The sequence below is a fragment of the Rousettus aegyptiacus genome, unplaced genomic scaffold, assembly GCF_014176215.1.
Source record: "Rousettus aegyptiacus isolate mRouAeg1 unplaced genomic scaffold, mRouAeg1.p scaffold_m13_p_1, whole genome shotgun sequence".
NCBI lineage: Eukaryota > Metazoa > Chordata > Mammalia > Chiroptera > Pteropodidae > Rousettus > Rousettus aegyptiacus.
In genome coordinates, this window is record NW_023416284.1 from 22,803,217 (window position 1) to 22,827,393 (window position 24,177).

The window sequence follows — 24,177 nt, forward strand, 5'->3', positions numbered from 1 at the left end:
CTAGTACCACACACTGTCTCTTCAGTGAGTTCCTCAAAGTCAGATCATTAGATGCAACAGAGATTTCCAGTTCTAAAGGTTTCTACTCCCCTTCTGAAGAACGGAATCTACAAATCCTGTTGTCAATTGTCATTCAAATCAATCCCTGGCCTATCTTCTGATTTTTAGCTACTATTTCCTCCTCCACTATCCTTAAGCTCTAGCCAATGAGGGTATCTCACTACTTCTACCAAGTTGTCTTTGTTCCTGCAGTTACCTCAAGATCAGGGGTAGGAGAAGAACCGTTCCAGAGGGATCTCTCCCTGGTGGGTTCTGTTCATGAATTCTCCTGAGTCTAGTCACTGCCTGGCTCAGAGAGGGCCTGTTCAGCGCTGGAAGATACAGTCCTGAGGCTTCTGACCTCACAAAGGACAGTCCAGGACCCCATCATCCACACGGTCCCCTCACCCTCACCCTCACCCTCCAGATGAGATGACTGACAACAAATCAATTTGTTAGGACTCTGCTCATCCTAATTTGGAAGCCCCATCATCATCATCCTGACTATTTATTAAGCATTTCCTATATGCCAGGCTTTATGCTAAGTACTTCATCTGTGTTACAGTATTTAACCTTTACAATGAATGACCCCATGATACCCCATGGTACCATATCTTCCTGATTTTATAGATGAGAAAACTGGGTTTCAGAAAAGTTAAGACACTGGCTTAAAGTTATCTTGAAGGCCTTCTAACATCCTCTTCTAATGATTTTGGGCTAGAGGGAGAACTATTCCCTCCCAAACCTCTCCCCAGAGGATTCAGGCTCCCAACCACTCACTCCTCCCAGGACAAGCTGCTTTCAGGTTGCCTGTTTCCCCCCACCCCCTTGAAATGGCTGCTCTTGGAGCTGCTCAAGGAAAGAGACCCCTGCGGGAAGGGGGGCGGGCAGGAGGACAGTATCTCACTGGGCCTAATCTCTGGACAATGGAGAACTGGAGAACTGACCTTCTCGAGGTCAGGACAAAGGGCAGGGTGGGGGGGGGGCAGACCCAGCTGTGCCTCCTCCTTTCTCCTGTCAATCCATGCAGCATCACCATCGATCCACCTTCCCAGCAAGCTCCCCCACTCTGCCCAGGCGGCGCCAGACTTGGCTGGAGGCCCCACCACAGCTGGCACTAACAGGGGATTGGGGGATCCACTCCAGAGAGCTGGGAAGCAAGGCTACTTTGGGGAGAGGAGTCAGATGGGGCTCAGTCTCTTCTTCGACAGGCCACAGGGAAGAAAATCCTTCAGAGAAGATCGAAGGGGTCGTCTGATGGGGGTGGGGAGGTTCAGGGCCAGGACCACCCAGTTTGGAGACATGAGGGACCCAGCAGATTAGAGACCTGGGTAAAGCAGTATGCAGGCCTGTAATTACCCCAGAGGAGCAGGGAAGACACAACCATAGGATCAGGAGGAAGGGCGGCAGCAAGGCTTCCGGGCCTCTTCTCATTCCAGCCAAGGCCAAGGGAGAGAAAGCCTAGCCCTTTTAGGGGTCTTCTTGTGACCCTCCTTCGGGTCACCCGACGCCCTCCGGGCGGATTTTGTTTGAGGTGGGTTTGAGAGAGAACTTAGAATTGAAGCTGCCGCCAAGGCCCCAGAGCCACAGCTCCCAGGCTCCAGGGTGGGACTGGGGGTCCCCAGCCCCGCTTCCCCCACTCTCCCCAGTCCTAGCGGCGGGTGAGTCACCAGAGCGCTCCCTACATAGTCCTCTCGCGCGGCGGCGTGTACCAACGCGCGGCCGCACGGGGAGGCAGCTCGACGGGGAGGAGGCGCCTCCCGGAGCCATAGTGACCCTTCAGCTGCGGCCACAGGAGAGGCGTCCAGAGGCTCGAGGCCAGCGCTCCAGGGCGGGGGCGGGGCGGGTGGGGCAGGCCTGGTGGCTTGGTCCCTGGACGCTGCGGGGGCAACCCTCCCCTTGTCTCACTTGGTACGCGCCGTTACAGAGGCCAGGCCCAGCCCTGGCGGTACAATAGGGTTGGGCCGCGACGGGGACTGGGCCGGCGCCGGGCTGAGAAGGAGGATCGCGGCCGGAGCCGACAGATCCTGGGCAGCCAGCGACTCCGAGCCTCGCAGGCCACCAGCCGAGCCAGCCTCTACCTTCCCCGGAGCGCTCCCGCCTCCGAGTTGTTGCCCGCGGGGCTGGGCCGGGCGTGATGCGCCGCGGGACCCCTGTCCTGGCCGCTGGCCGTCGCCGCCGTCGCCGCTGAGACGCCGAGATCCCCCAGTGACGCCGCAACTATGGAGAACGGCCCACGTGCCGAGCCGGGTGCCGGCGCACCCCCAGGTATGCTGGGAGCCACGCAAAGGCGAGATGGGGGGAGGTCGAGGGGCCTCACGGAGGCCGAGGATGAGGCTGGCCCGCTGGGCACGGACCCCCTCCCCCGCCGCGCCTTCCGACTGCTTGAAGTTCAAAAATAAAGGCTGCGGCGGCGGCTCAGGACCAGGGACGCATCTTCTGACAGCTGCCCCTTCCCCCAACCCGGCTGTACTGGGACCCCGCTCTGGAGTTGTAGGGTGACCCTTCCACTCCATTCCGGTGCCACCTCGACTTCTCCACCCCACCCTCTTCCCATCCACCCAGGCCCTGAAGATCCTCTTCTACTGAGCCGGGGAGTCTGTCCTTTCTGTTCCCAGTGGGCACGTGTGACCCCAGCTTGAGCGTGTGTGTCGGGGGCCCAGCTTCTCAAGCCTGGAGCCCTGCAGACAGAAGCCTAGGCCCTGGCGCTCCCCACGCCCAGGCCCCGGCTCAGACCTCGCCCCCACCCCATCCCTCCAGCTGCCGCGCAAAGGGCCTGTTGCTGCTGCGGTCCGACTGGGAGGGGAGGCGAGGAGAGGGGGAGGTCTCTAGCGGCGGCTGCCAAGTAACCCGCCAGATAAAGGCGAGGGGGAGGGGGAGGCGGCATTGTTTGGGGCGAGGGCGGGAGATGGGGAGTGGGCCGCCTCCCTTGCAGCCTGGCCTACTCTGGAGCCCACCCAGCCCGATTTGGGGAGGAAGGGGACGGAAGTAAATTTGCGTCTCCCGCCCGCCCTCCGTTCTAGCCTCTCTGGGCCTGAGTCTCCCACTGTACAAAGAGGTGACGGCTCAAGGCCGGCACTCAGGGGACATGCCACATCATTCCTCAGCCTGAGGCTCTGGATATCTACCCCCTTACACACATAAACACACACCCCGCCTCCCTCTCTTTAGGCCCAAGACCATCAAAGCTGTTCCTCCCCTCACCCCACCAAACCACCAGCGCCCAGGACTTCTGCAAATCCCATTCGGATCTGGGAGCAGCTGATGAGGGGGTGGGGACAGATTTCTGGTTGGGCCTGGTGTTGGAGGGAGGGATTTCTCTTTCTTTTTCTTCCTGGAAGGGGAGGGAAGAACGTGATTACTGAGGACCCAAGTTCTCTTCCCACTGACTCAGGGGGGAGGTGGCCTCATCCCCGCACCTCCATAGAGTCCTAGAGCCTAATCCTTGTCACCTCCCTGGCCCCTGGGGCGTGGGCTCAGGATGAAATAGTGGGTGCGGAGAGCCCAGGACAAGGTGGAGCCGCTTGGCTGTCGGTGGGCTCCTCCCCATGCCAGCGTGGGTGCTCCGAGGGGACAGTGTGGGTGTGGGAGCTGGAGGACACAGAGGGGAGGCTTTAGACTGGCGTGGTTTGGGAGGTTTGTAGGCTGCGCTGGAATAAGGGTGCTTGGGGTCTGTCTTGGCTCTGCTGAGCCTGAGAGGGGACATCTAGTGAGAATCGTCTCTTGGGTCCATTCCATCTGGTTATTGGCCCTCTGCTTGTGAGGGACACTGGCAGTGGTGTGTACATCAGGGCCTGAGTCGCTGGCTGCTTTATAATTAGAACACTCGAGTGGGATGTCTGGACTGAGTAAGAGGGTTTTGGGGGGGATGCTTGGCTGTACTGGGGAGCCTGCATGGGGCCCGTATACAGGGTCCTAGTTGGGAAGACTATTCTATACACAAGGGTCTAGATGACGTTACATGAGAATCTGGACCATACTGGTGACAGAGGCCCCCTCTGAGCCAAAGGCTTCTTAGGAATAAAGGTCCTGCCCACCACCCTATGAGAGTTTGAGGCATGGCTCTGAGATTGAGTGCAAGGGGACATGATCCCTGCCCTCTTTGAGTTCCTTTTGCACGCTGAGCATTAACAGAAGGCAGCATGGAGTAGGGGACAAGTGTGGCACCCACATTTGGGTCAGAAGACCTAGATGGAAATCCCAGTAAGCCACTTACTAGTAGCCACTGGACTGCAGCAATTGACTTTCTCTGGACACAGGTTATGCCCTTGAAAAACGGAGGCAGTGTTATCAATCTTAGGGAATTAATGTGAGGGTTAGAGATGAAATACCTAAAGGACCCTGGTACACAGACACCCTCAATGCAGTGCTATTGAAATTATCATAGTTATGCTCATTGGCCAGCAGGGAGGTACTAAATACAAATGGGGGAGTTAAGGGCAGGAATTGGGAGTCAGTTTGCTTAAGAGTATAGACTCTAGAATCGAAGATAATTTATTACTGTTGACCTCAGATAAATGGCTTAACAAAAGTCTTAAGTTTCCCCACTTATAAAATGAGAATAATGCTAGAAATTATTTCATAGAGACACTGGGATCATTAACTTAGATAAACATATAAAGCACTTAGGGTAGGCCCTGGAGTGTAGTTAGTGCTCAATAAACACTAGCTATTTGCTTTTTGTCATTTTTTAATTCCTTTAGAGGCCTGAGAAGGTGTGATTATTTAGAACTTCAGGAGGTAAATGTGGGACAGAGGGCAAGGGGGATGGGAGTTCTAGATGACATGAACCAAGGTGTAGTGGGGCAGTGTGAATAGGAGAGAGATGCAGGAGATGGGGACAGCCGGCAATCCAGCACGCCCATGCTGCTGCTCACCATGTGCCAGCCTGGTGCTGGTTGTTGCAGACAGCGGAGAAGTGAGTCAGAGTCGCTACCCAGGGAAGCTGCTGGCCCACTGTGAGAGGCAGTTTCACTGCAGTGAAACCCAGGTATAATGGTGATGCAGTGGACATAGCATTCTGCTTGTAGAAGGCTTCACAAAGTAGGAGGCATTTGAGGTAAACCTGAAAGGATGAGTAGAAGTTGGTGAGACTGGCACAATGGTCCATGTCTCTGCACACAGCAGCCAGCCTGGCTGGCACCTCCCACTGACAGCTTTCTCACTCCTTAGTCTTGTGGGTCCAGTAATGAGGCCTCTAATGAGTCCCTAATGTGCAGTCATGCATATGCAAACAAGGAGGAAAGGGCACTAAGCCAGTTCATCCCCTCTCTTCCCCTCAGGATGGGCATCAGCTGTTGGTGGGGCAGGGCAGAGGGATTGGGGACAGGAGCTGAAACCAGGGCCCATATTAGAAATGGTGGCACCTGAGTATGGTCAAGGCAGGTCTCAGGTTCGACCTAGGCTGGAAGTTAAGCAGCAAGCAGCTGGGAGCCATGTCCTTGGATCCTTCCTGGGCCTTGGGGCCAGCGAGGGAGCCAAAGAGCCAAGCCTAGATAATGCAGCTTTGTTGGCAGTGGCAGCTCTGCCTGGCACCCTGGGGCACAGCCTTCAGCATTTCTTCCATCACCTCTCAGCTGCAGCTCTGTCCTGAGGGCAGCAGAGAGCATGGTAGGAGGTAGAGAACATGGTATCCCTGACCCCATCAACACTTCTCCACTTGTAAGAGCAGATGTGGGCCAGGAATACACTCTCTGGTGAACCAACTTATTTCCCACTCCTATTTATTAAGGGCTTTCTCTGTGTTCAGTACAATGCTCATGCATTGTCTCATTTGACCCTCAAAACAATAGCTTAAGTAAGGACTAACATTATCCCCATTTTACAAACACATGAGGCTCAGAGAAGCAAAGTCACTTGCCTAAAGTTGCACAGCTAGGTTCAAATCCCCAGATCTGTCTGACTCTTAAGCCAGTGCACCACATCTCTATGCTGAATTATGACCAAGCCAGCAGATAACAGTTTTGCCCACTTTCTTTGCATGACTGGTGGGCATCTTGGTCTTGGGGATCCCATGATCTTTTTTCCCTGGTTGGCAGAGGTAGAGCAGGTTCCCCTGTCAGGTTGGAATCTGAGCAATTGAAACCAGGAGGTCCTGGACCCAAGCAGTGGTGAGAGTCCAGCCAGTGGGCCTCCCTCAGGCCTCCTGAGGCTGGGCCTGTGCCCTCAGCATGTAGGCTTCAGAGTGGGCAGCTCTGCCGTGGTTAAGGGAGCGCCGTGATGGAGCCTGGGTTGCAAGATGGGGTCATTTCCTGCCGCCTAAAATAACAGGAAGTGGGTGCTCCTGATTGGAGGCTGGGAACAATGGCCGCTGACCAGCCAGAGAGCTCCTTCAGATCTGCAGTCTCAGTTGGGTTCCCAGCATTATCACCACCCACAGAGGCTGGGGCCTTGCCTTAGTGCCCTGCTTTCAGGGGCTTGTGGCCTACATTCTGAGGACTGCTGGAGCAGGCCAACCCTCCTAGCTCATTCCTTCTCAGAGCTGGTTCAGCTGGGCGTAATGCTGCCCCCTATGGGCTCCGTCTGTCCCAGCCCCACAAGCAGGCATCCGCCAGGGTTTGTCCTTCCTGCCTACCGCCACCGCGCCCCCATCCTCCCAGCAGATCTCTCCAGGAGGCTGTCAAACTGATTTGTGTCCAAACCCCAGCTTTGCTACTCACCAGCTGTGTGACTTAAGCAAGTATCTCAATCTCTCTGAATATATTTCTTCATTTGTAAAATAGGGTAATAATGTCTACCTTATAGGACTGTGGTGAAGATGAAATGGACTGATGTGTTTAGAGTGTTTAGATGTGACTGACACAGTATTAGCTGTTGCTACGGTTAACTGGACTTTCCCTGGGCCAGGTAGAGGAGTGCCCAGCAGGGGCAAAGCAGAAGTGACCTGGATGAGGCTGTGTACTGGGGACATCGTGTCTCTGAGTGCTGTGTCTTTGAGGCACACAGAGGGAATGCCTGGCTCCATGAGAGAGAGAGAGTCTGTCTGTCTCTCGATGTATGTGTAGGTGTGTATCTGTGTGGAGTTCCCAGTCCCCATAAGTCTGCTTTGTGGAGGGCGGGGAGAGAATACGTGTCTCATCTCTCACCATCATGCAGGCTGTCCATACTAGGCATTTCTCTCCGTGATATGTACTCTGTCTCTTTGTGCATCTTTGTTCCTTTGTCTGCCTCACTGTCTTCATTGTCTGGTCCAGCACTACCACCTAAGGAGCTTCTGTGAGAACTATGAGGGCTCTGTCCCATTTCCTCTCTCTGCCTCATTCCTCTGCCTCCCCATGCTCCTCACTCAGGGGTGCTGTCTGTGCTCTCCCCCACCCTCTGCCAAGGTGTCTCACTTCCTGCCTCCTGGTGGCCAGCCTGGACAGGAGCCTGCCTTTCCTGCATTCCTGCACTCTGAGCTCAGTGCCTGCGGGCCCCACCTGCACCCTTCACCATCGTAGGAGAAACCTCCCTGGGGGAACTACCGAATCACTTCCTCCTTCAGGAAATAGGCAGGAGCCCTGGGAAGGGGTGAGGTGATGCCTACCAGAAACAGTGTGACATAAGGGTTTTGTCATCAGACAGCCTTGGGTTCATATCCTACCTTTGACACTGACATGAGCAATTCACTTAACCTATCTAAGTTTTTTCACCTGTGAAATGGGGGCCATCCACAGTACTTTCCCTTTAGGGCTCTCATAAGAATTAAATGATATGAGGGAAAGTGCTCTGATAAATCAGTTTGTTTCCCTTCCTGGGCTCAGGAGCTGGCAGGGCACACACAGAGCTCTGATATGATCAAGACATTTAGGATTAGAGAGGCTAGGCTTTGGAGCAGCTTGGAGTTTGACTATGTGCCGGCTAGGTAGCTTTCCACAGTTTGTTCATCCATCCATCCATCCATCCATCCATCCATCCATCCAGGTGTTCATTAAACAGACATAGAATTCCTACTCTGTGCCGGGCAGGTTCTATATAAAGCTCTGGGGCTGCAAGAAGGTTTAAGACCCAGTCTCTTCTCTCCATGAGCTGTCACATTGGCAGGGAGGCAAATAGAAAAGCCGGACTGAGTTATCAGTGTTGGGGAATATTTGGCCCAGCAGCAGTTGGGGTGGGAGGAGGGAGAGCCAAGAAGAAAGGACTGCCAGCTCCCAGAGGGTGGAGAAGGGGAGTAATGTGACAGGCCCTCCGAGACACTTGGCCCGATCATTCTGTAGATCCCACATACTGTCCCTCTTGGGGCTCTTGAGAAGACATGGCTTATTGACCCAACAACCAGCTCTTGCACCTTTGCCCTGCTAAAGTTCTTTGTGCCAAGAAATAAATACAAACTATCTGTCTCTTATCCAGTTCTTAACAAATACTTCTGGTAGATATCAATGTAGCAACTAATGGTGCTAAAACCTCACAATGTGACACAAGACAAAAATAAAATAAAGGATCATGATGATTGAAAATGGGTATAATCAGAAATTGGTTTAACCATACCATATAGATAATTAACCAAGGAATTACTTTGGCTTGATATAATTTGTTCTGGATAACACTGTTCCAATGACATTTCATCAGAGTTGACATAATCCTGAGGAAAACATTTGTATTCCAGGTCAATAGTCCGCCAGGTCAAAAAAAGGCATTCCAAACATCCTATTTGCCTCTCGAGAAGTCTTTCTTGTTGAGCTGCTGGAGTAAACACTCATTATTATTTTTATTAATTTCTACCTTAGTCGAGGAAGCTGCCCAAACCTGGTTGAGATGGAGTTGTTTGTTGTTTTCCTTTTCTTTAGGTACTTATCCCTTTGCAATAAAATTGCCACATGGATTTAATCTTTGTTAGAGTCAAAATCTCCTCTATGCACCTGCTTTAGGCAAGGGCGGCTTCCTAGAACAGCACTTTATTCTCATTCGGCAGCATTTCATGACTGTCTCCATGTACTTGGCAGTGTGGTAGCTGCTGGTGTTGCAGCAGTGAGCAAAGCAGACATGGCTAAGCAAGCTCCTGTAGGGCTTCCTCACAGCCTAGGAAGAGGCTGACAATTACAAAAGAACCATGCGAGGAAGTTTGAAATTGTAATAGCCACAGTGTTCCAAACAAGAAGCACATGAAGCCATGACAGTATACAATGAGAGACTTTATCCTGATCAGAGAGGCCAGGGGAAGTCTTCCCTGAGGAAATGATGACTGAGCTAGGACACGAAGGGTAAATGGGAGTTATCTAAGAAAACAGAAGAAAGAGCATGTGGCCCTGTGGTTGGAGGGAGCATGGATGGTTATCAGAATTAAAAGGTCAGTGTAGCTGGAGTGCAGAGAGCAAGTATGTAACATGGAGAGGAGATTCAAGAGGTATATGTATAGAGGGTGGAGATAGGGACTTCAGACTATGCCAGATTTGCAGCTTGGATTCAATAATTATATCTTTATCTTCAGAGCAATGGGAAGCTATTGAGAGGTTTCAAATAGCAAAATGCCATGATCAGATTTGCATTTGGAAACAATTACTCTGGCTGCTCCATAGAGAGCAGAGTAAGAATGGATGCGAGAGAGCAGTGGGAGGACTTTGCAATTACCCAGGTAAGAGAGATGCTGATGATATCTGATAGGGTGGAGTTCATTGATTTATTCATTCAACAGATAGTTGTGGAGCAGCTGTGTGTGCAGCCCTCTGTTGGCCTTAGAGGTAGAATGGCAAACGAAATAGACACAAATTTGTCTATTTCTCATGGAGATTATCTAATGAGAGAGGGCTTAAATGGTATTAATGTTTGTGGAAAATATAGAGTTGAAAAGAAGAAAATACAGGAGGCTCACACCTGTCAGAATGACTATCATCAATAAATAAGAAACAAGTGTTGGTGAGAATGTGGAGCAAAGGGAACCCTTGTGCATTGCTGATGGAATTACAAATTCATACAGCCACTGTGGAAGACAGTTTGGAAGTTCCTAAAAAATTTAAAATAGAACTGCCTTTTGACCTAGCAATTGCACTTCTGGGTATTTATCCAAAAAAAAACCCAAAACACGAATTTGAAAAGATATGCACCCCGATGTTCAGTGCAGCACTATTTACAGTAGCCAAAATATGGGAACAACCTAAGTGCCCATCAATAGACAACTGGATGAAGAAGTTGTACATATATATAATGGAATATTACTCAGCCATAAAAAGAAAAATGAAAAGACACAGATGAAATTTGCAATGACATAGATGGACCTAGAAGGTATTATACTAAGTGAAATTAGTCAGAGAAAGACAAATACCATATATCGCTTAGATATGGAATCTAAAGAACAAAATGAACAAAACAAAAGCAGACTCATAGATACAGAGAGCAAACTGATGGCTGCCAGATGGGAGGGGGGATGCGGGCTGAGTAAAAAAGGTGTAGGGATGGAGAAGTACAAATTGCTAGTTACCAAATAGTCACAGGGATGTGAAATACAGCATGGGGAATATAGTCAATAATATTGTAATAACCAAGTATAGTACCAGGTGAACTAGACTGTTTGGGGGATCACTTCGTAAATCATACTATAAATGTCTAACCACTATGCTGTACATCTGAAATTAATATAAAGTAATATTGAATGTCAATTCTTAATTTAAAAAAAAATTTTTTAAGAAAGAAAATATAGGAAAGAGGGATGGAGACTTCAGTTGCAGCCTGTAATTTTATTTATTTATTTTATTACTATTATTTATGCCTACAGTACCTGGTCTTCCTAGATGGTCTCTCATCCAAGTACTAACCAGGCCCAATCCTACTTAGCTTCCAAGGTCAGACATCAGGCTTCCTCAGGGTGGTATAGCCATAGACCATGGACTGTGGCTCCACTGGGGCATGGACCCAGGACCTTCTGCATGTAAAGCAGCTGTGCTAACTGCTACACTATGGAACCACACCCCAGTCTGTAATTTTAAATAGGGGGTCGGGAAAGGCATCATTAAGAAGTGACATTTGAGTAAATATCTGAAGGAGGTGAGGGAATGAGACATCCAAAGGCAGAGAATTCTCAACAGAGGGATCAGTGAGTGCAAAGCCCTGAGGCAGGAACATGCCCAGCATATTTAAGGAGCAGTGGCGGGCATAGACTGAGCAGGGAGCAAAGAGGAGGAGATGAAGCCTGAGAGGCTGGAGAAGGAGGGTCCTGAAGGGCCCTGGATATCTTTTGATTTTTCCTCCCCAGGAGACGGGGCATCTTTGGAAGATTTTGTTAAAGGAATGACTCGATCTGACTTATGTTTAAATAGAATCACATGCTGCTGTGTTGGGAAAAGGCCAAAGGGTAACAGAAAGGCAGCAGGGGTCTTTTATGAGGGCCGATAGTGGCTGAACCAAGATGTTAAAAAGTTGAGATAGTGAAAGCGATTGGATTCAGAATATATTTTGCACGTTGAGCCAAAAAGATTTACGGAGAGATCAGAGATAAGAAAAAAATTCTAAAATGACACCAAGGGTTTTGGCCTGAGAAACTGGAGGACAGGGCTGCCATTGACTGAGATGGGGAATACGGGGGGAGGAACAGCATTTTGGGGGGAGATCAAGACTCCAATTTTGGATGTGTTAAATGTAGGGTTTCTGTAAGACATCCAGGGTGTTAAGTAGGGAGTTGCATGAGTGAAACTGGAACTCAAGGGAGAGGTCTGGGCTGGAGAAAAATTTGGTCGTCATCAGCAAAGGGATGGTATTTAAAGCTGTGAGTCTGGATGAGATCACCAAGAGAATGCGTGTAGACTGAAAAGAGATGAGGTCCTCCACGGAGCCCTGGGGCACTCAGGCACTGAGAGGTTAGCAAGTTAAGGAGGGACCAGCAAAGAAGACTGAAAACCAGGAGAGTGTGTGGTCTTCAGCTCCAAGTAAAGAAAGCGTTCACGGAGCATCAAGGGATTAACTGTGTCAAATGTGGCCGATAGGCTAGCAAGACAAGGTCTGAGAAATGGTTGCTAGATTTAGCAATGTAGATGTCATTGGTAACCTTGAGAAAAGCAGTGTTATGAAGCAATGGGAGTGAAGGCCTGACCCACATAGGTTCTTGTGACAGAGATGGGGAGAAGTGGACAGATTCTTCTAGCCAGGTGCCAGAGATAATGTATCCTTGGGCCCAACAATGTGGTGAGGAAACTGAGGCTCAGACAGGTTCAGGGCTTGCCCAAGGTCCCACAGGAGAGCCTAAGACCTTTCTGCTCTGCTGCATCTGACGCCCAGGCACAGGTCCTTCCAGATTTCACTGTCCCTCCTCACAGGCTCTCTTCACACGCTCATCGGGACCTAGTTTGAGGTTCACGGTCTTGCCTGTGGGTGTGACTTGCCTAGGTCTAGACAAACACCCGCCTACCAGTTTTCCTTGCAACACCTGCAACACGCACAGGTCCTAGGGGAATGGCAGTAAACAGACTTCACCCTCAGCATTCAAGCTTAATATTTATACACCTGGGATAGTCCTGGATTCCAATGTTCCGTGGACTAGTTCTATAACCCTGGCAGATCACTCAGTGGGGTAAGCTGTGATTATCTCATCTGTATAATGGGGATAAGAATCTCTGCCTCTCAGAGTTCATATGAGGATGTAGGATGGGCATACAAAGGGTCTGTCCAGCTCAGCTCCTGGTATATAATAAGCACTCACTGAATAGTTGACACTACAGTAAGTCCTCACTTACTGCCATCGTTAAGTTCTGTAACTTCAAGCAAAATAATGTATAGCGAAACCAATTTTATAATAGGCTAATTGATATAAACAACAGTTAAGTTCCTATAGCATCTCATTAACATTATAATGAAATGGCATTGCGTGATATGACATTATTTGAGTACCTGCTGTAGTTTTATTGCCTATTGGAGTTAGAAAGGAATTTGCAGGTGGCCAGAAAATAGACTGACAGTGACCGGGCAGCCTTCTAGAGTTGATGGGAGAGCTGGGTGGACTGGCATGCAGCAGAGGGGCTGGCAGAGTTGGAGGCGCCACTGGGAGACAAAACAGGGCCTCAGCCGGGGCTCTTGCCTGGCGCCCAGGAAGCTGGAAGGGAAAGAATGAGGGGGAAATAGTGTGAACCTCAAACAATTTCATTGCGTAACATGTGTTACCTCATACTGCCTTAAACAGAGGCAGGAGAATGTAATGAGTAAGAGCATGGGCTCTGGTGACAGCCAGTGGGTTCAAGTCCAGCCTCTGTCACTTACCAGCTGAGTGACCTCAAATTACTTTACCTCTTTTTGCCTTACTTTCTTTGTATGAAAGATATTTATAGTGCCTCCTTCATAAATATTGTCAGTGAGTATTAAAAATAACGTGTGAAATGCTTTGAATGTAGGAAGCTATCGGGAAATAATATAATTGAAAATGGTTATTATCACTAACACTCTTCACAGTCCTGTGAGGTAGGTACTATCCATATTTTATAGAAGAGAAGCTGTGGTACTGAGAGGGTCTGTAACTTAGTCCAAGATCACACAGTTAATGGGGAAACCAAAGTTCACATTCAAATAGTCTGCCTTCAGAGACCATACTCAACCACTGGACACCTGTCTTCCTCAAAAAGGTGCCCAGTCCCAAAAGTGACCCTTTGGGAGTGTCCTGTCCCTGCATTCACAATACCACCCGCAGAGATGGGAAGTTTGCCACCTTCTGAGAGGGCCAGAGTTCCCCGAGCAGAGGACCCAGTATGGTGGAGCCACCCAGTAAAAAGCAAAAACTACTTCCCTGGATTCACCTTCTCATGGACCCTGGCCTTTCTCCCTAAGCCCAGTGACTATATGACCCCACTGGTCCCCTTAGTGCCCAGAGGGCAGCAGCAGATGGTACCAGGGCTCAACACTGCAGAAGCTTCTTTTTGACAACTTCATAAGATCCAAAGGGAAAGGGAGGAAAATGTTGTTTGCTGGCACCTTAATTGTGCCAGGCACGTCACTGACATTCCTGCTAGCTTGGGATCATTGCCCCCATTTTACAGATATGAAAACTGAGGCTTATCGAGGTTGACTGGCTTGCTCAAGGTTACCTTCTGGGGGAGCAGGTCCTTCCTGTCTTAGCATGGTGACATCAGAATTGGGCCCTCATCTGACTGACACTGAGGCCGGTCTTTTGACTGCCCTACAGTGTTCATGTGCTCACGTGTGCACGTATACACATGCATACCAAATCACGTGGCTTCCTTACCTGGCTCTTTGGTGTCTTTTACAGGGACTCTGAAATAGAAATCCAAGGGTGATTGGGAAAAGAAAGATTACAAAGTGGACATATCTGGTTGCCCACCCCATTGGGAATCCTACTTGTGCCCATGCTTATGTCCTTCCTCTTATGTAGTCCCATGTATCCAGCACTGGCACCCTCTGAGCACCAGACTTGGGGTGAGGGCACTGTCACCCTGATGTAAAGCAGGAAGACATAGAAACCAATCATTACCATTTGGTGCACTGAGAAGTACTTTGGACTTTTCCTGTCTTTCCCACATACCCTGCTCCCTTCTGCCCCTTTGCAAACTCTTTTCTGCCAGAATCCTCACCTCCTGGCTTTGCCAAGTCCTGCTCGCCCTTTAGATCTCAGCTTTGTTGTTATTTCTTCAGGAAGCCCCCAAGTGAAGGCTAACCATCTCTGCAGTGTTACCCCAAGACATAGTACTTATTCTATACAATTATAATTGCCTAGCTGTTTGTCTCTCTGCCCTACTAGAGGGTGGGACCGTGGCTATTTTCTCACTATGATATCATTAATATCTGGAACAGGGCCTGGTACATAGGAGCTCAATGAACATGTTGCATGAATCAATGAGCAGGTCAGTTGAACAAAGGAGAGAGCCGCATGCTGAACTGATGGCGCAGATGTGCTCTCTGACTGTCTCTCTTCTCTTGTGTTGGTTTTCCAGCTATGGCAGCCAGGACCCCCCCAGAGCCAAGACCTTCTCCAGAAGGTGACCCCTCCCCACCACCGCCACCACCACCGATGTCAGCCCTGGTCCCCGACACCCCCCCGGACACCCCTCCTGCCATGAAGAATGCCACTAACGCTAAGCAGCTCCCACTGGAACCAGAGAGCCCCCCAAGGCTGGATGGGCCTAGACCAGCCCCTCATCAGGAAGAGTCCCCTTTCTCAGAAGTAAAGATCAGGGGACCTACCCCACCAGCCACAAGCTCACGGGATTCCAAGCCTATCCGAAGGAGCAGCCAGCCATCCCCAACAACAGTGCCAGCCTCTGACAGCCCTTCTGCCAAGCAAGGTGGGTGTGATATCCCCAGTCCTGGGCTGAGACCCTTTGGCTCAGGGTCCTGGTTCTGGGCATCGCCACTGGAGGGAATGCCTCTGCCCTGGAGGAGATGAGATAAGGGATGGGGTGAGGCCTAGAGGAAAGGCCCTGAGGCTTAGACTCTCCTTAGGCAGAACCACTTGACCTAAGTCTATTCTTGTTCCCTCTACAAAGATGCAAAGAAGGCAGGAGAGAGACACAAGCTGGCAAAGGAACGGCGAGAAGAGCGGGCCAAGTACCTGGGTGAGTGTTTAGGAAGCATCATCATCTTCCTCACCATCATCATCATCACTATCACATTAACAACATTAACACTTGTGGAACACTTAATTATGCGCACTGTGCTAAGACCTACAGTACATGCAACATCCCAGTTAATCCATTTTGAGGATGAGGAAACAGAGGGCCAGAAAAATGAAATCATTTGCCTAAGCCGCACAGCTCATGGAGTGCCTGAGATTCAGACCAGAAGCTCATACTCTTAATTATAGCACATGAAAAAGATCTCTCCCTCAGGCCCCAAATCAGACAGGGATCCTGGTACTAAAGAACTCATTTTTCCTTCAGTGCCAAGTGACATGAGGCCAGTGGGGGAGAAATAGGCCTCCCGTTGTGGGGCCTTGAACCCATCTTCAGGAAGCCCTTTAATTTGAGGTGGGGAGTCTGAGAGCCAGGGGCACCTCCCCACCAAGCAGGCAGGAGAAAGACCCACCGAGGGCAGGGTAACAGGGAAGGCCCGCCCCATGCAGAACCCCTCACACCCTCTGGGGCTCCTTTCCCACAGCGGCCAAGAAGGCTGTGTGGCTGGAGAAGGAGGAGAAGGCCAAGGCGCTGCGGGAGAAACAGCTCCAAGAGCGCAGGCGGCGGCTGGAGGAGCAGCGGCTCAAAGCCGAGCAGCGCCGAGCAGCCTTGGAGGAGCGGCAGCGGCAGAAGCTCGAGAAAAACAAGGTGCGTGTGCACTCACTTCTGACTGGAGGTATGCGGGTCTGCATGCTTGTATGTGGGCGCATCTGTACCCTGGCTCAGTATGTGGTCATATCCGTGGTCATGTCATGGGTTATTTAAAGAAAACCATTGGGTCCCTGTGGGTACAACATCTGCGCATCTGTGCAACTGCAGACATGTTCGGGTCAGTACATGCCAGGTGGGCACCTGTAACTGTGTGCTGTCAGTACAAGTATTTGTGTGTGTGCCGTGTATGTGTGTATATGTGTGTATGTGTTCGTACAAAGAGTGTGCTGTGTGAGTGTGCTGAGCTCTATGACGTAGGAGAGCCTTGACTTTAGCACCAGTGAAGAAATGAAGGAAAAGGTGGCCTGGCTCTGCCCTGCAGTGGCCTTAGGCTGAAAGGAAAACACGGCCCAAGGTCAGGACCCTCAGTGCCAGGGGGACTGGCCCCATCTGGCAGTCCCAGGCAGGGGAGTCCCACTCTGTCCTCAGAGAAACAGCTCACACACCCAGAAAATGACTCAAGAACAGTGAAAAGCTCCCCAAGAACAAGTTGAAAGGGATCTGTTGCAAATGGTCCTTAATCATAGCAAGGATTTGGTCACCTTGGTTACCTGTAATGAGTCAGGGAACACTTTGGGGAGTGTGGGTTGTCACAGGTGAGGGAGGGGCCTTTCTCCCGGATATGATGAATGAATCTGAGCCCTAACCTGTCTTCTCCCCCCACCACCTACCCACCCCACCAGGAGCGCTACGAAGCAGCCATTCAGAGGTCAGTGAAGAAGACATGGGCTGAAATCCGGCAGCAGCGCTGGTCCTGGGCAGGGGCCTTGCACCACAGCTCCCCAGGACATAAGACCAGTGAGTGGGCTAGAGGGGCTGGTGGGTGGGTGGGCGAGGCTGGGGCCTGAAGAGTAGGGGAAGAGAGCAGCTTCAGTGCAAGGACTGGCAGCTCCCTGTAGCAGGTATGCCTTGCTTCGTGTGACTTGTGTCTACTGGAATGGTCTGTGAGCCAAATTATCCCTTCCCAAGAACTTCCACTATCAATCCAGAAATGGATCCTCTTCATTTGGTTTGCTCATCAAACCTGTCATTTTCAGTTTAGCCTTCTCGGCTCCTGTCAATTTTTATTAGTTGATGATACATAAAAGAGGACTTTAATGCCCTGTGGACATGGGTTGTTTAAAGAAAACTGTCGCCCCCTAATGTACCTATCTTGGAAGGTAGATTTTTGTCTCTGAGCTTTCTTCACGTAGGGCCATCATGGATTTTGGTCTGATTCTTTGCTGGCATGTATGTACCACTGTGTTTGGATATCTTTATGTAATGGCAAGGTTCAGTATTTCTAGCTGTGTATCTTTTGGTATATGTGCTCATGGATCTGGGCATTGTGGCTCTAATATTTGTTTGCCTTGATGTGCTTGTGGCCTTGTGGACCGCAGTGAGGGCTCCCAAGTCAGACAGAATTGGGTTAGGATCTCAGCTCTGGCACTTGTGTTGTGACCTGACTTCTCAATGTCTCACTTTCTTCATCTGTAAAATGGGGATAACAATACTACTTGCCTCCGAGGTTGTAGGTAGATGTTTGGGAGGATCAAGTGAGGTAACATGTGTATGGTGCCCAGCACAGTGCCTGGTACATGGTAAGCATCCAACAAATGTTAGCTGTGCCAATACCATGATTAAGTTGCTTCGATGTGTTTGTGCCTGTGTGCATCTGGATCTGACACATTATTTGTTAGTGTCTGTGTTTCTATACCTGTGCATGTCTGCACACACATGTGCATGCAGAAGTGCCTATCACTCTATATGCCTGTACCTGCATGTCTTTCTGTGTCTGTATGAATATGTGGATTTGTGAGAATGACTGTGACTACGAGTTTTTCCGTTTAGGAACTGCTCTGCATTTGTCCCAGTACATGGGTGTTGTGGCCATTGCGCCTTGGCTGGGCAGCGTCAGCAAGTGCCAACGCTGGGTGGTTGTGGGGGAGGGGTTGCAGTGCCCAGCCCTAGGGAATGGCTTCCTGGCCAGGAAGGCTGTAGTTTCTCTAGTTTTACTCCATCTCCTTCCTCTGTTCCTTCTCCGTCGGCTCCCCCAATCCAGGTCGTCCCTGGTCACTTACCCATCCCCCTCCCAGGGCCAAGTCTGCCTCCTCCTCCCCTTCCTAGCCTGCCCACTCCTCCCTCCCCCATCCTACCCACAGAGCATCCTGCATGGAAGGCCTCAGTGCCCCCCCTGGCTCCTGTCTGGCCCGGCCCTAATGCCGTGTCTTTTCCCCTCCAGGTGGGAGCAGGTGCTCTGTGTCGGCAGTAAACCTGCCCAAACACGTGGACTCTATAATCAACAAGCGGCTCTCAAAGTCCTCTGCCACGCTCTGGAACTCCCCCAGTAGAAGTAAGAGAAGGCCCAGCCCTGCTCCCTCCAGAGCCCCTTTGTAGCCCCCATGAAGCCCCTTTCAGAGCTCAACAAGAACCCCAGGCTCCCGCAGCCCTCATGTATTACAGGTCTCCCCATTCCTTCTCTACCCCACCTGGGGCTCTAAACCCCTAGGGGGAGCCGGCATCTGGGTCTAGACCCTGAGGACAGAGATGTGCCCTGCAGGGGAGGGGAACAGAGATAAAGGGCAGAGAGCAGGCAGAGAGCGTGGCAGGGGCCTCAAGAACAAGTAGGGGTAGGATGGGGGTGGGAATGGACAGGAAGCCTCCAACCACAGTCAGCTGGCCTAGGCCAGCCTCAGGCAGGTGGCCTTGCCCCTGATTATGAGACTGTCCTTGGTGCTGTGCGTGCGGCAGGGCCCCTTCTTCTGGCTGCACCCTGGAGGGCCCATACAACCCTGCCCTCTCTGCCTTCATAGCCCCAGCCATGGCCTTGGCTAGCTCCAGAGTTGTGGCCAAAGTGGCATGGCCCCTGCGTTCCCACCATGCCCTGGTGCAAGTTATTTATGTTTCTCCAGCTCTTATTTGGTTGCTTTGTTGCCTAGCAACCAAATCAGCTGCTGTAGCAACCCCACCTGACTAAGGCTTAAAAATAACCCAGCAGCTGAGGGGACAGAGCACTGTGGCCCAGGGCAGCCAGACATCCCTAGCAGCCTCTCCTTGGCATGGGACACCTAAAAGTTGGGACTTTCCTGAGTCAGAGGAACACAAGGACCCTCAGTGTCTCAAATCCATGGGGTCATGCCTCCCCAGGCCAGTCTCTGATAGCAGGAGGAGCAGGGCCCTACAGTGGAACACAGGGAGAGAGCAGTTGGCCTTTCACCAACCCTGGGAGGCTCCTTTCTGTACTCACGGTTCAGAGCCCTTTCACTTAGGGGTTGGTAGGATGGGTCCCTTAAGCTACTGCAGGACGGTTACCTTGGGAAGTCTTACCAGGGTCTGCATTGGGGGTCAGACCCTAGGGCGGTAAAGTGTGCCTGGCGTGACTGGAGGAGAGTCCCCTAGGGAAGACTCCTTGGGTTTGGCCTGGGGATGATACCTGGCCACCTCTCTTTGCCTCTGCCTGACTCTTGCGGCCCCCTGCGGTGATCGGCTCCTGGCCTTCTCCCCTAGATCGCAGCCTGCAGCTGAGCGCATGGGAGAGCAGCATCGTGGACCGTCTCATGACGCCCACCCTCTCCTTCCTGGCACGGAGTCGCAGTGCAGTCACACTGCCCCGCAACGGCCGGGACCAGGGTAGGGGCGGCGGCCCTGGGAGAGCCCCCACAAGGGGCCGGGCAGGGGCCAGCCTCGCGTGTGGGCCACACCCCGACCGCGCTCATCCCTCCGCAGCCGTGCCGCTGTGCCCGCGCTCGGCCTCCGCCAGCCCTCTGACGCCTCCATGCAGCGCCCCCCGCAGCGTGCACCGCTGCGCCCCCTCTGGGGATCGTGGGGAGCGCCGCAAGCCCAGCGCGGTGGGCAGCCCCGCCGCGGTCCGCCGCCGGCCAGAGGCCTCTCCGGTAAGTGGCAAGTGGCCGTGCAGGTGGCGAACAGGTGGGGACCGAGAGCCTGGACCCAGAACACAAACGCCATTGACCTCTGCTCCTTGCCTCCCCACTGTCCATCCCTTTCCTCACCAGGTGCAGAAAAAGGAGAAGAAGGACAAGGAGCGGGAGAATGAGAAGGAGAAGAGTGCCTTGGCCCGGGAGCGCAGCCTCAAGAAGCGTCAGTCGCTGCCTGCCTCTCCGCGCCCGCGACTCTCTACCGGTGCGGCCTCTGAGCTCAGGTGGGCATTCATTCAATCAGTCAATCACAAATATTTGTTGGGCACCCACTTCTAAAATGAAGAAAACTTGAGGGAAGATTTTATTTTTGAGTGCTTTGATCACTGAAGTACCCTAGCACCTAGCACAATGCCTGGCAGCTGATAAGCATTCAACAATTACCTCCCGAGTGAATGGGCGGGCCTGCCAGGTACTGCATGGGATCTGAAGACACTTCATGAGCCAAACCAGGCCTCATTCTGGGCTTGTTAATCTTACCAGCTATGGGGGAGACAGACATTAATCAAGGATCACAAACTGAGATATAAGCCCTAAAATGAACTATGGTTCTGTGAAAGCATATAAAGTGGGGGTGCTGACCTAGCCTGGGAGGGATAGTTCCCTGAGGAAGTGAGGCGGCCAGAATTGCATGAGTGTGTGTGGACATGCTGTGCCCTCCAGGCCTAACTCTTCCCTTTTCTCTCAGTCCCAAATCCAAGGCCCGGCCATCCTCTCCCTCCACATCTTGGCACAGACCTGCCTCTCCCAGCCCAGGCCCCAGCCACACTCTGCCCCCCAAACCACCATCCCCCCGAGGTACCACTGCATCACCCAAGGGGCGGGTTCGGAGGAAGGATGAGGCAAAGGAGAGCCCCAGTGCGGCAGGATCCGAGAACAAGAACCAGAGCAAGAACAAAGCCAGTAATGAGAAGGAGCCTGCAGCCCCGGCCTCACCAGCATCCTCCTCACCTGTGCCCTCACCCACCCCAGCCCAATCCCAGAAGGAGCAGCCCACGGCCGAGATCCCTGCAGGTGGGCATGGACAGAGGGTCAAAGGAAGCCAGCTTTGCCTGTGTGGGGGAGGTGGTCAGAGGTATGGGCCCAGAGATGCTTGAGGACTGGGTGCTGGGAGACAGGAAGAGGAAGCCCCTGCCCTCAGAAAGTCCAGGCCCAGAACATAGGCCAGACAAGAGGACCTCCACCCTGAACTGAAGGCAGAAGTTGGGTGGGTGGGTCTCCCTGAGGTCCAGGAAGCAGGGAGCATGCAGGGATCCTGGAGGGGCCTGAGCTAGTGTGTGCTGACTCCTAGGCCTGGATCCCACTCCAGATACTGCTGTTCTGACCTCACCCCCAGCCCCTGCTTCCCCGGCGACCCCTAGCAAACCCATGGCGGGCACCACAGACCGAGAAGAAGCTACTCGGCTCCTGGCTGAGAAGCGGCGCCAGGCCCGGGAGCAGCGGGAGCGTGAGGAACAGGAGCGGAGGCTACAGGCAGAAAGGGACAAGTGAGTGTGCCCTCGGGGACAGAGGGGGCCCAAATGGGAGCTGTCAAAGTACAGGACTGAGCCTGAGTTTTCATCTGTTCCCCAGGAGAATGCGAGAGGAGCAGCTGGCGCGGGAGGCTGAGGCCCAGGCCAAGAGGGAGGCAGAGGCCCGGAGGCGGGAGGAGCAGGAGGCTCGAGAGAAGGCGCAGGCGGAGCAGGAGGAACAGGAGCGGCTTCAGAAGCAGGTGCCCCTGCAGGAGGCGGGCAGTGCAGGGCTGGGCGCTGGTGCCCCCTGATAGCGGGCCGGGGGCTGGCCTGGAGGGAAGGCTGGAGTCCAGCTGCCTAACAGTCACTGGGGTCTTTGGCAGAAAGAAGAAGCCGAAGCTCGGTCCCGGGAAGAAGCAGAGCGGCAGCGCCTGGAGCGGGAAAAGCACTTCCAGCAGGTGGAGCAGGAGCGGCAAGAGCGCAGAAAGGTGACAGAACAGTGGGTGGGCGGTGCCATCTTCTGGGCTGGATCCCCACTTTGGTCAATGAGACTGGCCCGTCTGGGAGAGTGGGCCCTGTCTTGGGCTTATTATAAAGGGTAGGTCAAGGAATTAGTGTGAGTTCTGGTTCCTGGTCTGGAAAGGACTGGTATGAGCTGCAAGGGCCCTAAGACTCCAGGATCAGGGCTGACTGGTGGGAGGTTTAGGATCAGGGCGGATTTTGAGCCTAACTGATGTGGGTCCTCCAAACAGCGTCTGGAGGAGATCATGAAGAGGACTCGGAAGTCAGAAGCTGCTGAAACCAAGGTCAGGATTCCCCAAGGGAATGCTGGGAGTGGGGGGTGGGTGAGGAAGGGAGGCTGGGGAAAGGCATCCAGGCTGGAGGAAGGAAGGTCGTGAGCGGGCCACTGAGGGTCTGGGCTCGGGGAGAGAATTCAGCACTTTAGCTGGGTGGAGCAAGATATTCCTGGAATCTGACTGCTCTTCCTCCTCAAAGCAGAAGCCAGACAGAAAGGAGGCAAACGCCAACAATTCCAGCCCAGGTAAAGTCCCAGTTCCCCTCATCTCCATCCCCTTCACCACCCCATCCTCATACCTACTCCTCCCACCAGCCGGCAACTGATGACCATTCCTTCCCTGTGACAGACCCTGTCAAAGCTGGAGAGTCTCGGCCCTCAGGGCTGCAGAAGGAGGCTGTGCAAAAGGAGGAGCTGGCCCCCAAGGAGTCTCAGTGGAGGTACCAGCTCACATCCCAGGGGCCCTGAGCAGGGATGCAGGGACAAGCTAGAGCTGTGGGGGTGCCTGGGCTGTCCCTGGATGTCAGGTACCTGAGCATTGCCCTCTATCCACAGCCTGCCAAACAAGGAATCACCGGGGTCCCTGGTGAATGGCCTGCAGCCTCTCCCAGCACACCAGGAGAATGGCTTCTCCCCCAAGGGACCCTCTGGGGACAAGAGTCTGGGCCGAACATCAGAGACACTCCTGCCCTTCGCAGAGGCAGAAGCCTTCCTCAAGAAAGCTGTGGTGCAGCCCCCACAGGTCACAGGTAGGGATCCCTAACTCCTGGACCCATAGCCTCCCCTCCCAGCAGCCTTCCCAGGACTCTCCAGCCCTGTCCTCTCTTCCAGCTCTGCCAGAGACTCTCGTACACTACACCCTGAAGCCCCCAATCGCTCCACCCCCGGTAGCTGGGCTTGGAGGCATGGTTTGCCTGACTATTTCTCCTCTTTTTCCCCAGAAGTCCTTTAAGGGGTTGTCTTGGATCCAGGCACAGCTATGAGGGCTCCTCTGCATCATTTACCAGGATGTCTGGAAAAGAAAGAGACAGAACAAAGCCGGAAGTGGCCTGGGCCCCTGGGGGTGGGTCCTCTCTGTTATTTTTAATCTGCACCTTATAGACTGTTGTCTCTTTGGCTGGAGCCAGACCCTGCTCCTCAGTGCATTCGTGTGCTCACACGCGCGGACATCCCCCCCATACACACACATACACTCACAGCCTCTCTGGCCTCCTCCTTTGAGGAAGGGCCACCTGTAGTATTTGCCTTGGTTTGGTGGGGTACAGTGGATGTGAATACTGTAAATAGCTTGTGCTCAGACTCCTCTGCGTGGAGGGGACGGGTGCAGGAGGCAGACCCTCCCAAGACTCCCTGGGGTGATCTTCCTCTCTATTTAACTGTAACTGAGGGGGGACCTAGGTCTGGGGGTGGAGGGCACCTTGGGCCACAGGATGCTGGTTGCTTTAGGGGTACCCATGCCCCCTGCCCTCGCCTGGAATCAGTGTTATTGCATCGGATCAAACTTCTCCAGAAATAAAGTGAGAGTAATTCTGCCAGTCCTGTCCATCCTTGGGGCTGGCAGTTGTGGTGGGAGCAGGGGGCCTCTTGAGTTCTAAGAAGAATTTAAGGAGCCAGGGCCTGGGGATTTATACCCCTGGCCTAGTCCTATGGTCTTCCAGTTTAGTTATGAATTCACTCACTTACTCATTCAACAAATATGGCTGCATCTACTCTGTACCAGGTAGTGGGCTACATGCTGGGATGCGGTA

General features: G+C 52.5%; 1 protein-coding gene across 12 annotated transcripts; it reads left to right on the forward strand.

Annotated features, from left to right (window-relative positions):
- The first annotated feature begins 1,826 nt into the window (after positions 1 to 1,826).
- On the forward strand, positions 1,827 to 23,964 carry MAP7D1 (MAP7 domain containing 1). 12 transcript variants are annotated; one of them, XM_036231744.1, is made up of 18 exons: positions 1,958 to 2,307; positions 14,880 to 15,230; positions 15,432 to 15,500; positions 16,042 to 16,205; positions 16,952 to 17,066; positions 18,490 to 18,600; positions 19,755 to 19,877; positions 19,974 to 20,140; positions 20,261 to 20,406; positions 20,871 to 21,196; positions 21,474 to 21,669; positions 21,755 to 21,893; positions 22,017 to 22,121; positions 22,386 to 22,439; positions 22,630 to 22,675; positions 22,779 to 22,869; positions 22,985 to 23,178; positions 23,371 to 23,964. In XM_036231744.1, exons 1-18 carry the CDS (start codon positions 2,262 to 2,264, stop codon positions 23,379 to 23,381), a joined length of 2,454 nt encoding a protein of 817 aa, XP_036087637.1. In that variant the 5' UTR covers positions 1,958 to 2,261; the 3' UTR covers positions 23,382 to 23,964. The 12 variants fall into 12 exon arrangements, with proteins under 12 accessions (XP_016002702.2, XP_016002697.2, XP_036087611.1 ...); XM_016147215.2 differs by having other exon boundaries at positions 1,962 to 2,307; positions 21,492 to 21,669; positions 22,633 to 22,675; XM_016147211.2 differs by having other exon boundaries at positions 1,955 to 2,307; positions 19,755 to 20,140; positions 21,492 to 21,669.
- The last annotated feature ends 213 nt before the right edge of the window (positions 23,965 to 24,177 follow it).